At 36.4% G+C, this 14,352-nt stretch overlaps 1 protein-coding gene across 3 annotated transcripts in view; it reads right to left on the reverse strand.

Moving 5' to 3' along the window:
* The window catches only part of MAGI2 (membrane associated guanylate kinase, WW and PDZ domain containing 2), a 1,365,890-nt gene that overhangs the window by 232,012 nt on the left and 1,119,526 nt on the right, over positions 1–14,352 (reverse strand). For all 3 annotated transcript variants that reach the window (XM_047694173.1, XM_047694175.1, XM_047694174.1), the window contains one exon: positions 9,058–9,696. In XM_047694173.1, the coding sequence (XP_047550129.1) occupies positions 9,058–9,696 (639 nt within the window). The remainder of the gene's footprint in view (positions 1–9,057; positions 9,697–14,352) is intronic.

Raw genomic sequence — 14,352 nt, forward strand, 5'->3', positions numbered from 1 at the left:
TGGGAGGAAGTGATGTATACCGGCTGGTTAGAGAGGACCCAGTGGGGGACTTCAAGACCTTAGGGCATAGAGATCCACCAGAGAGAAGAAGCCTAGTTACCTGCACCACTGTGTGGAGTAGAGTTGCCCAGGAAATCTGCTATACAGGAAAACATGCGTTGGAAATCATGTGAATGAGAAGCAGATTTTTTATTTGGAAATTCAGGACATATTTGTTAATACAGCAGCCAGGATGCCAAGGTTGTTCTCACCTCATGGTGTAGATTTATTACTTGGTTTGCTGTGTCATATATGCTCTTTTCTGCTGACATCACGTGGAAAGTTGGATTACATGATATTGATGATGGGATATCCACTTTGATTTTTGCTTTATCTCTCTGGATAGCACTCTTTTCAAATAACTCATGCTTTTACTCTTCCAAAAAGAGTCCTATATCTGATCCTTATTACTGGTGAATATTGATGCTCTTTTAGTAATTTCTAAAGTCTTTGTTGTGGTGGTGGTGGTAGTTTTAAAATTTTAAGTGTTTCCTTAAAGTATCTTTTATAACCTTAATTAATTAGCTGCTTATACATTTCTCCAAAGAAGTAGTGATGTGAAATAAATATTAAAGTATTTAGTATAAAAGAATATGACTTATACAACTTGGTCTTCAGTGGTCCAGAAACACACACACACACACACACACACACAACCACATTACTAAGCAAATGGGGCAAAATGTTACCAGCAATGTGGGTAAATGGTATATGGTGTTCTGCATACTATACTATAACTTTATGTGAATTTGAAACTTCGTAAACAAACAAAAAAAATTAGAAAAAATGTTAGCTGAGTAATATTTCACTGCATATATGGACCACATCTTCTTTACCCATTTGTATGTTCAAAGGCACCCCGGCTCCTTCCATAGTTATATGCAAACAATGACTCATGGAACACTATATCAAAAACTAATGAAGTATTGTATGGTGACTAACATAACATAATAAAAAAATAAGCAAAAAATAAATAAATCAGAGAAAAAACTATTTCAAACAAAAAAAGGAAAAAATGTTAGCAACATTAAAAATATCAATTCTTCTTACAGTTTTGCTTTAATATTTTCTCTGTGCAATTTAAAACTTGTGGTAGAATGTTTTTGTCTGATAATGTTTTTTCAAAAATTTAAAGGAAGAATTCTCTACATTGACAACAATTCTCTGGGTTCCTAATTTTTATGCTTTGCCCTCAAACACAGCTCTGATAAAGTGTATGCTGTCTCTCAAATATTCTGAGCTCTGCCTGAATGTAAATGAAAGAGAAGATGTATGTTTCTGATATTCCTTAATTATTACATTGTCAGGATATGAAGAGAATATTGTGATCTAGTGAAAACCTTTGGGATCATGTTTTCCAGAGGGAGAAAGGAAATTTTTCAAATACGGATTAGCTGCAGTTTATGGGAGGTTCACAAATTAAGTAGGGGACTTTGAGCATTTTCATATAAATAAGACGGCAATACATGACAAGGATTGATTACAGTAATCACTCTGGAGTTGCTTTATTCCAGACATCAAATAACACCCTCCTTAGGCAGAAAGTATAATGAGTCCTTATACCTACTAGGTTGTGTCTCAGCCAACAAATTATTTATAAATAAACTATACGTTTCTTGAGCCATTAATATATAAAACATGTTAGCCAAACTCATAAAAAAAACACCAATAAGAAACGAGAATAATAGAAATACTCAGTATTTAGTAATTTTGTCTATGAAGACAAAATTAGAAAATACCCAATTCAATTCTATTTAAACACATTTTGAAAAATGAATAAAAGAGACAATTTTATAGGGTAATATAAATGATAAAAACTGAGTCCAGCCAAGATAGAAACTCTAAGATTAATTACTATAGAAGAATTTGAGAAAGTTGTAAAAGGTATTATTCTCCTTCACCAAACCAGACCAAACACAAAAGTCAACCCACTGAAACCTGATCATTTCAAAGGTGTATTGTATCTTCAAAAAATAGATAAATTCAATGTTACTTAGATTGTTTTAGAGCAGAGATAGAAATACTGTTATTGATTGCTTTTATGAGACCGGCATCACTCTTATAGCAAACCTTAACAGTAAAAAACAAGCCAAAACAAAACAAAAGCCAAAAAGGAAAACTTCAGAACAATCTCATATATGAATGTTGGTACAAAGTTATATATAAAGAAATAGAAACTAGGAGAACATTGTAAGATTATACAGTTTACTCCAGGAATGAAAGGATAGTTCGATACTAATAAATCTTTTTTTTTTTTTTAAGATTTTATTTATTTATTTGACAGACAGAGATCACAAGTAGGCAGAGAGGCAGACAGAGAGAGAGGAGAAAGTAGGCTCCCTGCTGAGCAGAGAGCCCAATGCAGGGTTCCATCCTGGGACCCTGGGATCATGACCTGAGCTGAAGGCAGAGGCTTTAACCCACTGAGTCACCCAGGCGCCCCTTAAAGATTTTATTTATTTATTTGACAGACAAGATCACAAGTAGGCAGAGAGGCAGGCAGAGAGAGAGGAGGAAGCAGGCTCCCTGCTGAGCAGAGAGCCCAATGCAGGGCTCCATCCTGGGACCCTGGGATCATGACCTGAGCTGAAGGCAGAGGCTTTAACCCACTGAGCCACCAAGGCGCTCCTAAATAACACATTTCTAAGTTACCTATGCATCAAAAAAGATATTATAAGGGAAATTAAAAAAATACCTTGGACTGGATGAAAAAGAAAACAGTATTATCAAAATTTATGAAATTAAGCTAAAGAAGTGCTTACAGTGAAATTTATAGCTTTAATGTTTTTATTAGAAAGAGAGGACTAGACTCATTCATCTAAGCTTGAAGACAGCAAGGCAAAGTAAATCAATCATCAAGCAAATAGATCAGAGTGTAACACACTGAAATAGAAAACAGAAAAACAATGAATCTCAAAGCCGGTTCTTAGGAAGCAATTTTATGAAATTTTGTAAAAAGAACTTTATGCAAACAAATTTGACAACTTAGATGAACTGTAAAAATTCCTGAAAGTAAATAAATTACCAAAAACTGATTAAAGAAGATTGGAATTTTGGAATAGGCCTAAATCAAGAAAATAAGTTTAATTAGTAAACAAAAGTCTTTCTACAAATAAAAACCCAGCCCAGATGGCTTCACTGGTAAATTCTATTGAACTTTTATGGAAGAACTAGTATCGGCCCCACACAAACTCTTTCAGAAAAAAGAGAAGGAACACTTGCAACTCATGTGATGAGGCCAGGATTATCCTGACACAAAAGCCAGACAATGACACCATGTGACAAGAAAACTAAAGAAAAATCTCTCCCCAAGGAGGTTCAGAAATTCTTAATAAAATATAAGCAAACGAAAGTCTGCAACATACAAAAAGGATTATCCACAAATGGGCTTATATCAGAATGCAAAAATTAGTTCAACATCTAAAAATCATGTAGGGGCACCTCGGTGGCTCAGCCAGTTGGGCATCAGCTCTTGATTTTGGCTCAGACTAGATCTCAGGGTTATGAGATTGAGCCACGTGTGGGCTCCACAATCAGCGTGGAGTCTGCTTGAAAGAGTCTCTCTCTCTCCCTCTCCTTATGCTCCTCCTTCCGTAAAAAATTTGTAAAATTATGTAATGTATAACATTGTATTTTTTTAAGGATTTTATTTATTTGTCAGAAAGAGTGAGAGGGAGAGCACAAGCAGTTGGGGCACAGCAGCAGAAGGAGTGAAAAAAAAATTAAATTATGTAATGTATAACATTGTACTTTTTAAAAGATTTTATTTGTCAGAAAGAGAGAGAAAGAGAGCACAAGCAGGTGGGGAGCAGCAGGCAGAGGGAGAAACAGGCTCCCTGCTGAGCCCGGAGCCCGAGCGATGTGGGACTCCATCCCAGGACCCTGTAAACATGAGTTGAGCCAAAGGCAGACTGAGTCTCCCAGGCTTTGCAACACTGTGTTAATAAAAGGTTAAAAAAAAAAAACAAACAAGCCCCACATGATCCGGAAAAAAAAACCCCAAAAGTTTCAGGAAAAAAAAAAAAAAGCCAACAAACTTTTGTTCAAAGCCAAAATAAGTTGATTATTTAAATTCTCAACGAACTAAGAATACACCTGAACTTTCTCAACCTGATGAAGGGCACATAAAAAACCTGCACCTAAAATCATACTTAGTGGTGAAAGATTAATGCTTTCCCCCAAAACTGACAATGAGACAAGGATGTCTGCTCATAATCACTTCCATGAAACATCATATTGGAGGTCTAGCTAGTGTTATAAGGCAAGATAAAAGAATCAAAGGCATATAAACTGGAAAGGAGGAAATAAAACTGTACCATCAGACAACATAATAATCTATGTAAACAATCTTATGAAATCTATAAAAAACCTCCAGAAGTAAGTGAGCGTAACAGGGTTGCAATGTACAAGATCCAAAAAAAAAAAAAAAAAAAAAAAAAAAATCCAATGTATTTCTATGTATTCACAAATGACAATCTGAAAATGACATTAAGAAAATAATTCTGTTCCCAATAATGTCAAAAATCATAAAACAGAAAGGAATAAGTTTGACAGAAGAAGTGTAAGATCTGAGCATTGAACATTACAAACCATTGCTGGAAGAAATTGAAGGAGATTCAAATAAATGAGAGATATACCATATTTATGAATTGAGAGACTCAGTGTTAGCTTGGCAATTCTTCACAAATTATTCTGCATATTTAAGCAACACCATAATCTCCACAGTCCTTTTATTTAAAACAAATAAAATAAGAAGAATGATCCCCAAATTTATATGAAACTGGAAAGAATCTAGAATAGCCAAGATTATTGTGAAAAAGGAGAAAAAAGTTAGAAGAGTCACACTTTCAAGACTTAATATAAAAGCTAAAGGAATCTATAAAGTACAGCATTATGAGAAGGACAAACATACAGATCAATAGAACAGGATAAAGTCTAGAAATAAACCTCACATTCATGCTAGTTTAATAAAATATTAAAGTGCCGCAAGGCAATCCAAGAGGAAAGGACAGTTTTGTTTTTTTTTTCAACAAATAGTTCTAGAACAATTAAATACCCATATCCAACAAAATGCATTAAACTCTTATCTCACACTATCCACAAACGTGACCTTAAAATGGTTTAGAGATCTAAATGCAGGAGGTGAAATTATACAACTTCTAAAAGAAAGCAGGAAAAAGTTTGTGACCCCGGGTCAGGCAGAGATTTCATAGATAAAATACCAAAGTAATAATCCACATTAAGAAAACACTGATAAATTGGACTTCATTAAAATTAAAAACTTCCATGCTTCAAAAGAAACCATTAAGAAAATGAAAAGTCAAGCCACAGACTGGGAGAAAGTATCTGCAAAACATATATCTTAGGAAAGACATGTAATCAGAATACATAAAGAACTTTAACAACATAATAAGAAGATAAATAGCCCAATAAATATTCAGATGGGCAAAATATTGAGTAGTCATGCTATCAAAGAAGATATATGAATGTTAATAAACACATGAGAATGTGGTAAACACATAAAAAATTGAGAAATGTAAATTAAAATTACAAAAAAGTTATCATTCTACAGACACTAGAATGACTGTAATTAAGACTACCGACTAGGGTAACAATGGGCAGAAACTGGAAACCTCATACATTACTAGTGGGGAATGTAAAATGGTATCGTTACTTTAGAAAACATTGTGGCAATTTCTTAACAACTTAAATATATATTTGTCACATAAGTCGGCAGTATCACTCCTAGGTATCTCATCAAGAAAAACAAAAACATATGCACATACAAACACTTATATCTAAGTGTTCACAGCAACATTACTTATGAATGTCAAAACCTGAAAACGACTCTAATGTCCATCCCTTTGTGAATGGATTTTAAAAAGCGGTAGATCCATACAATGGAACACTAACTACTCAGTGATAAGAAGAAACACACTGCTCTCACATGCTTCAGCATTGGGGAATCACGGGAGCATTATGTTAGGTAAAAGACTATATATACTGTTTGATTCCAATGATTGATTGAGTTAAAGATTTATTTATTTATTTCCGAGAGAGAGAGAGAGAGAGAGAGAGAGAAAGAGAGAGAGAGAACGAGAGAGAACGCACAAGTGGGAGGGCAGAGGGAGAGGAAGATTCTTAAGCGGACTCTGCGTTGAGCACGGAACCCAATGCAAGCTTGATCTCACTGATCTCACGACCGTGATGAGATCACTACCTGAGCAGAAGCCAACAGCCTGGTGCTTAACCTAACCTACTGTGCCACCCAGGTGTCCCTGTAGGATTCCATTTATGAAAAATTTACAGAAAGGCAAAACTATCCAGAAACCATCTTAGTGATTTTCCGGGGCTGAGAGAATTTGAGATGATAGATGTTCTAAGGATTACGGGGGCTGTTACACAAAAAAATACCATTTTAGTGAAACTTAATGATGTATATAATTTAAGTGGGTTAATTTTATGTTATATAAGTTACTTCACAGTGGTGTGTGTTAAAAATGAAATATATCCTCATAACCAAGATATTTAGAGTTAGACATTTGTGTGTATAATATTGTATCATTTATAGTAAACACACTACCTATATTCATGCATGTGTTCCTTAGGACCACAACATTTCTGGAAGTATATATTCAAAAAACATGTCTGCTTCTGAAAAAAGCACTGACAGTCTGGGACAGGAAAGAGAATTATTTTTCACTGGATACCTCTTCAGACACTGTCTAAAAAAATTAAACCATGTATATAATTGCTTTAAAAACTAAAAATCCTCGTAAATAATTAAAACAAAGAACCACAATTCTGATAGAAGGACCCAGGCATGTGACTCTACTCTTGAAGGTCTGTACGTATCTGAATGAGGCTATGAGCACTTATGAGTAGCCTATAATAAGAGAAAGCAAAAGATGACCCTAAAATTTATATGAAAATGGAAAGAATCTAGAATAGCCAAAATAATTGTGAAAAATTTCATCACAAAAACATGGTATTAGTTCCTTATAATTTCAGAGAGGATGAGTGCAAATTGTGGGAATTTGGGGAAACATGAGAGGTTTTTGACTAGAAGTACTTTAAACATTACAGGGTACTACATTCTGCAGGTCTCACCAGCCACAAAATAAAAACCAATTCCTAACCCCAAACACAAGCAAAATGCAAATAAAAGGTGACATCCCAGAGGATTAAAGGAGAGGTGGGAAAACTAGAGGGAAAAAAAGAGCAAGTATAGGGTTGTCTATCTGATAGTGGGCATTTATATATATATATAAATGATTTCAAAGTACTTTTTCCTGCTATGTCATGCCTTTAAAAAGAAGTCATTATATAGGTAGGATATGTATCCAAATTTGCTTCTATGACTCATAGAATGGCTATACTATACAGTGATTTTCAGTATACCTTTTAATATCAAGAATCTGTTACAAAGATTTGCTTTTCAGCTGCATGCTACGAAGATTAAGAATATTTGTTTTTCTTTAATTAAGAATATTTGTTTTAATCTTACACAAGCAATGGGAGAAATTAAAATACACTGTCAATATTTAGTTATAAAGATTCGAGTGCTATTCTGTAACAACGCCTTAAGAAGGTCAAATTTAAGACTTCTGCTATCATAATTTTCCTTTTTAATATAGGGACATAATACTTTGTGCAGTGTTGCTCAAAAAATGCCTAGTATTTATCGTCCACTTTCACACAAGGAATCAATAATGTAAATACTTCCTTGAAGTGGAAACACCTGCAGTGAGGGCCAAATAAATCATAAAAGGTGCTTCTTTCAAGCTCTGACTGCTTTCCTTTGCATTTCAAACCGACAAGGTTTTCATGCTGTTTTTAGTGCTCTGAATGGACAATCACATATGTTGGCCACATGTGTGTTCTTCACGCCTGAATTCCTCAAAGTGCTGCTACCTGTGCCCCACCCTTGCTAGAGCTTCAGGGCCCCTTTATGCTCAACACACATTTCATGAACACCTACTGTGGGTCATTCGATATAAAGAACACGACTACCAGGTTAAGGAGTATTATCATCCCAATATAACAGACAAGGCTTCTGAGGCTCCTGGACTTTAAGTGTCCCAAGTCCCAGAACTGGGAAGCAGAAAACCAGGACTTAGCCTGAGCTTTTTCTTTTATACTCTTTTCAAGTATCCTTCCTGTCTGTGGCCCTCCCTTCATTTCTCTCCCTAGTGTCACTGACAGTTAAGAGCAAAGTAGCAGAGGAATGAAGGAGGGCTTCCACTTAGCCCCATTTCCTTCCCCAGAAGGTAGAAGGGAGGAAACCCCCAGGACTCAGAGTTCCTCCCACCCTCCTCACTGCTCCGATTTCTATAGTTCAGCTAGAACACCCAGCTTAGAACTTCAGCCCTAACTGGGTTCCATAACTTCCTTCCCAGGTCATGGAAGGCACCACGAGAAATTATTGCTGGAGGAGAACCTTCCTAGTGGAAAAAGTGTCCTAAGCATCCCAATTCATGACTCTGAAAAGATTTTTCTATGGCAACCAGTTCCCAAAGGTCCTTATGGGGATTACAAGACTACATTTGAACTTGGCAGGGGTTGAACCAGCTTCCACTTGCTAACTAGAATCCTAAGCACAATACAGAGCATTGACTAGATTGGAAGAATCTAGATTTCTTGATTAAGTCAATGGAAAACCAGTTTGGGATATCTATAAGCAATATATAATGAACTTTTGGAATATAAACCAAATATATTTGCGGATTAGGCTTTACCCTCCAACTTCATACTAAGATACATTTGTAAGACAGAAAGCACTACTTTTACTGTGTTTAATATAAAATAGGAAGAAAATATATATTCTCAAAATTTAAAAACAAAAAACAAAAAACCAAACCACTGCTTCTGGACTCTTGTTTTTCTCTCCTATTCTTTGACTTTCATTTTTTAAAGTATGATTTCATTCAACTCAGGGGAAATTCCTTTTTTATGATAGTATTGTAACATCTTACTATTTTACATGCATATTTTATTAGTGAGTAGTGTTTATCTTACCTCCTCGATGGATAATCAAAGAAGTCTCACTTCCAACAGGACAGTCCTTAAGTATATCCACTACTTCTGTATGGCTCAGGTTCTGTACATTCTGCTGGTTGATCTCAACAATGAGGTCGCCTTCACACAGGCCAGGGCATCCCTGAATGTCAAGTATTTGTTTCACCCGCTGTCCTGTAGGACTGTCGGCAATAGTGAAGCCAAAGCCCTGGGCCCCTTTCACAATGGTTAAGGTCATAAGTTCAGCTTGGGTGGCCCCAGATGAAGCCATAGACACATTGTCGTCATGGACGGGTGGTGGATACGTGCCATCTAGTTGACCATCAGCTGGCATTGAGTGCAAAGAATGAGGTGGCCGATCTGTTATATCTGGAACCGACTGTGAGGTCCGAGAAATGTATTCCAAGTATGTTTCATAGTTATGTCTTCCATTGACCATCACTGGAGGTGGCCTCTCCATTATTGCAAGGGGTGGCACCATGCTGTTAGCAGGATCTTCAGGATCAAAGGGCAAAGGGTAGCCACGACACAATACCAGGTTGACACTCTGACCAATAGGAACAGACTGGAAAAGTTTGACTACATCTGCATGAGTATGTCCAAGGACACAAACTTCATTAATATAGACAATGACATCACCTGCAAGGAAAAAAGAAAGAGATTGACAACGTGAGGTAAGTTCAATTAAAGTTGACATAGAGAAATGGAATTATTTATGAGACTAGTAAAAGAGGCACTCTGTTTCTCGGTAAGCAGGAAGGAAATCAATTAGAATAATATTTAAATTCACTGTAGGTGACTCAAGGTTACCAACAGGTCTGCCAACAAACACGATAATCAAATGATGAAAAAAAAATGCTATGTGTTTATTCTTGGAGTTCAGAAACAGCTTTGTGTTCAGAAAGAAAAGTTTGGAAGAATTTGGACCTCGAGGAAGCACACATTCTATGCTTCTTTTTCATCTTCATTTCCATCTTCAGTGCAATTCAGTTAATGGAATTCTCAAACCATTGAGAAGTGGTGGTCATAAGTTTTGTATGTAGAAGCCCGGTACACGGTTTTCTTGGTCTAATTTGACGAGTCAACTGCTATTTTTTTTTTTTTTCATGGAAGAGGAAATATGTTGCTCATTTATTTTCTCCATCTATGGTAAGGTGTGTTTACAAAGGCTCCATGTATGCACAAGTAAAGATCAAGAGCACTAGTTCTGGGATCAGGGACCCAGGTCCATATCCTGGCTCTACTAATTAGCAGATATGTGATTGGGGCAAGTGACATGCCTGCTTTGAGCCACCGTTCCTCATCTGTAAAGTTGTTGTGAGGATTAAATAAGATAATGCAGGGAAAGTGTTTGGTATTGTGTCTGACACATGGTGAGTGCCCAGTAAATGTGGACCACTACTAATATTACTATTGTTAAACTAGGATAGAGGGGATTTGGGGCCCTGGCTTTCAAACAAGAGGCTGCCATAAACTCATCTTCTGATCTTAGATTAATTAATATTTCTGTAGATCTTCTTGAAAAAGGCATTTGTCCTCTCTCCCCAATGAATTTTCGTAGAGTTACAGAAGTCCACTGGATAGAAGGTAACTTTAGGATGTTAAAAATACCCTGAATATTAATTATTCATTATAAAATAAAAACTCTGAAAAACAATATTTCCTCCTTAAGATACAGAAAGAACACGCTTGAGATAATTGTTTAAAAATTTCAATTATGTATGAATAACAATTTTATTTATAGAGAACTGTTCTATTATGAGTGGATATTTTTATTCTCACAAACCATAATATTTGAGAGTTGAACTTGCAAATTGAGATTGTGACTGACTACGCTGAGGATTATATGAGGGATATAAAAGACATGTTTTCACAGACTGTCAAATGAGTAACTCAGCAGACGTTAATTTATTGGGGTAATTCTGAAGTGGGTAGTGTAAATGGCTAGGGATTTCATTCTGAGACATCCCTGCCCATCAGAATTGCAAACATCAAAAATGTAAAAACAGAGTTGAACTTTCAGAGTTAGTTTTCTAGCTTTTCTTAGGTGTCTGATATGAAATGATTACTTCACTCTATGCATTCTAAAATAAATAATTCTATGAATAAAACATTCTTGAGTAAAATACTTTCAACAACATAGACTCAGTTAACTAACATTCACTCCTCCCAAATGCTAGAGATCTGCTTGAAAGTGCTAAAGATATAAAGACAGAAAAGTCAAACAAACATTTTCTGGGATCCAGCTTAAGTGTGATTCTAGAAAATGTCACAGACTCCGTGATTGGTTAGACGGAACTTCACACTTCAATTATGTATATCAGAAAGGGTGTTGGTGTAATGGTGGATTTTGGAGCAGGACGAGGGTTGAGTTGGGATGAGCATCCTTTCTCTGGTGCTGTGATTGTCATTAGACCATGGCAAACGGGGACTCTCTGGCATCATTTTCAACGGGTCTGTTGAAGTAGCTGATCCAGACACACTTTTTTCTTCTCTTCCTGCCTCTTATACTTTTAAAGTTAGGATCATCTATTTTACACATTCCAAGGTTGAGAGAATAATAAATACCGTGTACCACTGTCCAACTCAACGATGAGAACAATGAACATACGAGCTGTGGTCCCGGCTAGCACCTCTCTCCCACCTACTGCCCTGTCCAATCATAATCACTGTCCTGCATTATTCACATGCACTTTTTTTTAATGACAATCTACATACCTCTAAATAATGTCCCTAAGCAATACTTAATCCCTAAATAATAATATCCCCCAAAGATGGCTTTGCACATTTTAAAAATCATTGTAAATGGTATATATATTAATCTTCTGTAATTTCCTTCCAAATGTATTTGTGATACTTATCTATTTTTACCTCTAGTTCATTAATTTTCATTGCAACAGATTATTTTTGGATGGCTACGTCACTATTTTATTAATATTTGTCCATTCTTATGTTAATAGATGATTGGGTTCTTGTGAATTTTTGGCTACTAAAGATAATTCTGCTAATAATCTACTTCCATTGCTCTTGTGCACTTGTGGTGGAGTTTTTCTGAGGTTTGGACCTTGGAGCTGTATTGCTGGGCCAAGACCATGTGCTTCTTCAACTTCGTTCTATCATGGCAAATGGCTAGCAAAATAGGTCAAATTGATTTACACTCCCATTTCTGGTATATCAGAATTTTCATTGCTCCCTATCTGATACAATACTTGGCATTCTCAGACTTAATTTTCATTGCTCTAATGGGTGTGATCTCGGTTTTAATTTGCATTTCCCTGATTGCTAGTGAGGGTGAGCATCTTTTCATATGTTTATTGGCCATTTGGGTTTCCTCTTTAGTATATCTCATTTCCTCATTTTTACCTATTTGGCTAGTCCTTTAAAAAAAATTTTTTTTAAACAGATTGACTACTTTTCTGCCCACCTCCATTCTTGACCCAACATTTTTGGTAGGTTTGGGAGGTCACATGGTACAGCTGACATTAGATGGGATAGGGCGTCAGAAAACTTTGGTCCAATTTCCAGCTCCATCACTTCCTAGCTGTGTGACTTTCAAAACTAACTTAAATCCTCTGTGACTCACATTCTTCACAATAATGAGGAACAATAATAATAGCAACGTATTAGAGTAAATGAAACAAGATGGGATTGGGAGGGAGACAAACCATAAGTGACTCTTAATCTCACAAAACAAACTGAGGGTTGATGGGGGGAGGGGGTTGGGAGAGGGGGGTGGGGTTATGTATATTGGGGAGGGTATGTGCTATGGTGAGTGCTGTGAAGTGTGTAAACCTGGCGATTCGCAGACCTGTACCCCTGGGGATAAAAATACATGTTTATAAAAAATAAAAAATTATTAAAAAAAAATAATAGCAATGTATTGTTCTATGGGAAAAAACAAATGAGATTGTGCAGGTGACAAGGTTTGTAAGCTGCAAATTGTTATGCAAAGGATGACTGCTATTTCAGTAATTATTATCTGTCCTTGGTTATATCCTTCTATAAAAATCAGCACAGTCCCACCAAGTTATTCCCACCACAGTCATAATCAAGGCTGAGTATGGTTTTCTGAGTGGGCAGATAAAAGACAGGAAGGCAACAAATGCCACTTTCCACTAAGGCTTTCCCTAACTTTAAATACTGTTAACAATCTCCCCACTCCCCAAGCATGCTATGCCAGAAATTCATAGGAAAGAAGAACTAAGCTCTCAAGGTTCCCTGCCAGGTCTAGAGAGTAGTTATTTGAATTATAGTGATTAATGTTATCTATTTTTGAGTTTTAATGTGATCTTGCTATTTAGAAACAGAATGAGAACTATTTGTGGTTCTTGGTAAGACTGCCTTTTAAAATTTATGGATATTTTCCATTCAGAGCAATTTTTCAAGTCATCAAGCAAGCAATGATAAAGCGGTATCTTTATGGAGCTGTGCAGAAGCTTTCTGAATGTGAAAGATCCGTGGTCAGTTATCACAGGATTAAAACTAACAACTTGACAGTGCTCAACGGCTCACTTAAAAAAATGTGTATAGATGCCTAGACATTGTGTCATTCCACAATTGTAGATGGATTTGTAAGCAAACATTTGCCTGTTCAGATAGTACTAATTGGATAAGATATTTATAGACTGTGCTGTATGAATGTCACTTATATGTTGTGAAATAAAAATATGAACCACCTGGTACATGCCATCTGATGGTGCCACGCCAAGTCTTAGGATAGACTGGGCTTCAGAATACACACACACACACACACACACACACACACACACACACACAGAGAGAGGTCATTAGGAAAATTGGCTCTAGCTCAAGCCCCGTTGGCCTATTTAAGAGGGAGAATTGGGAAAAGAGTCACTTGATCTCTCCCCCTCTCAATTTATTCTTTTATAAAATGGGAATTAAAATGTCTCCTCCATTTCCTCTTTCACACGGCTACTGTGAGAATGAGATCATGCTTGTGAAAACACTTTTAATTTTACCAAGGAAGGGCTCTCCATAAAAATAAAATGGTTCATTTCTTTCGGAAGCCAAGCACACATTTTCATTGCCATCTTGCCTGCAAGTTTACACTGTTTCCTGTGTGGCCATTCACTTTAGGCCCTATTGGGACCAGATGTTTTGGGACTTCTGACCTTGAGCCTCTGGGTCAGATTTGGAGTGACTGATGAGCTTGGGATTCCAGTAGAGCTGGTCTCATAAGGACCCGATTCCCAATGAAGAGATTTCAAAGTGACAGTGAAGGAGAGTCAGGCTGATGAAGCAGAAGTTGAAAACTGCTGGCCTGTATGAAGGCCC

This window comes from Lutra lutra, chromosome 11 (genome assembly GCF_902655055.1).
Source record: "Lutra lutra chromosome 11, mLutLut1.2, whole genome shotgun sequence".
NCBI lineage: Eukaryota > Metazoa > Chordata > Mammalia > Carnivora > Mustelidae > Lutra > Lutra lutra.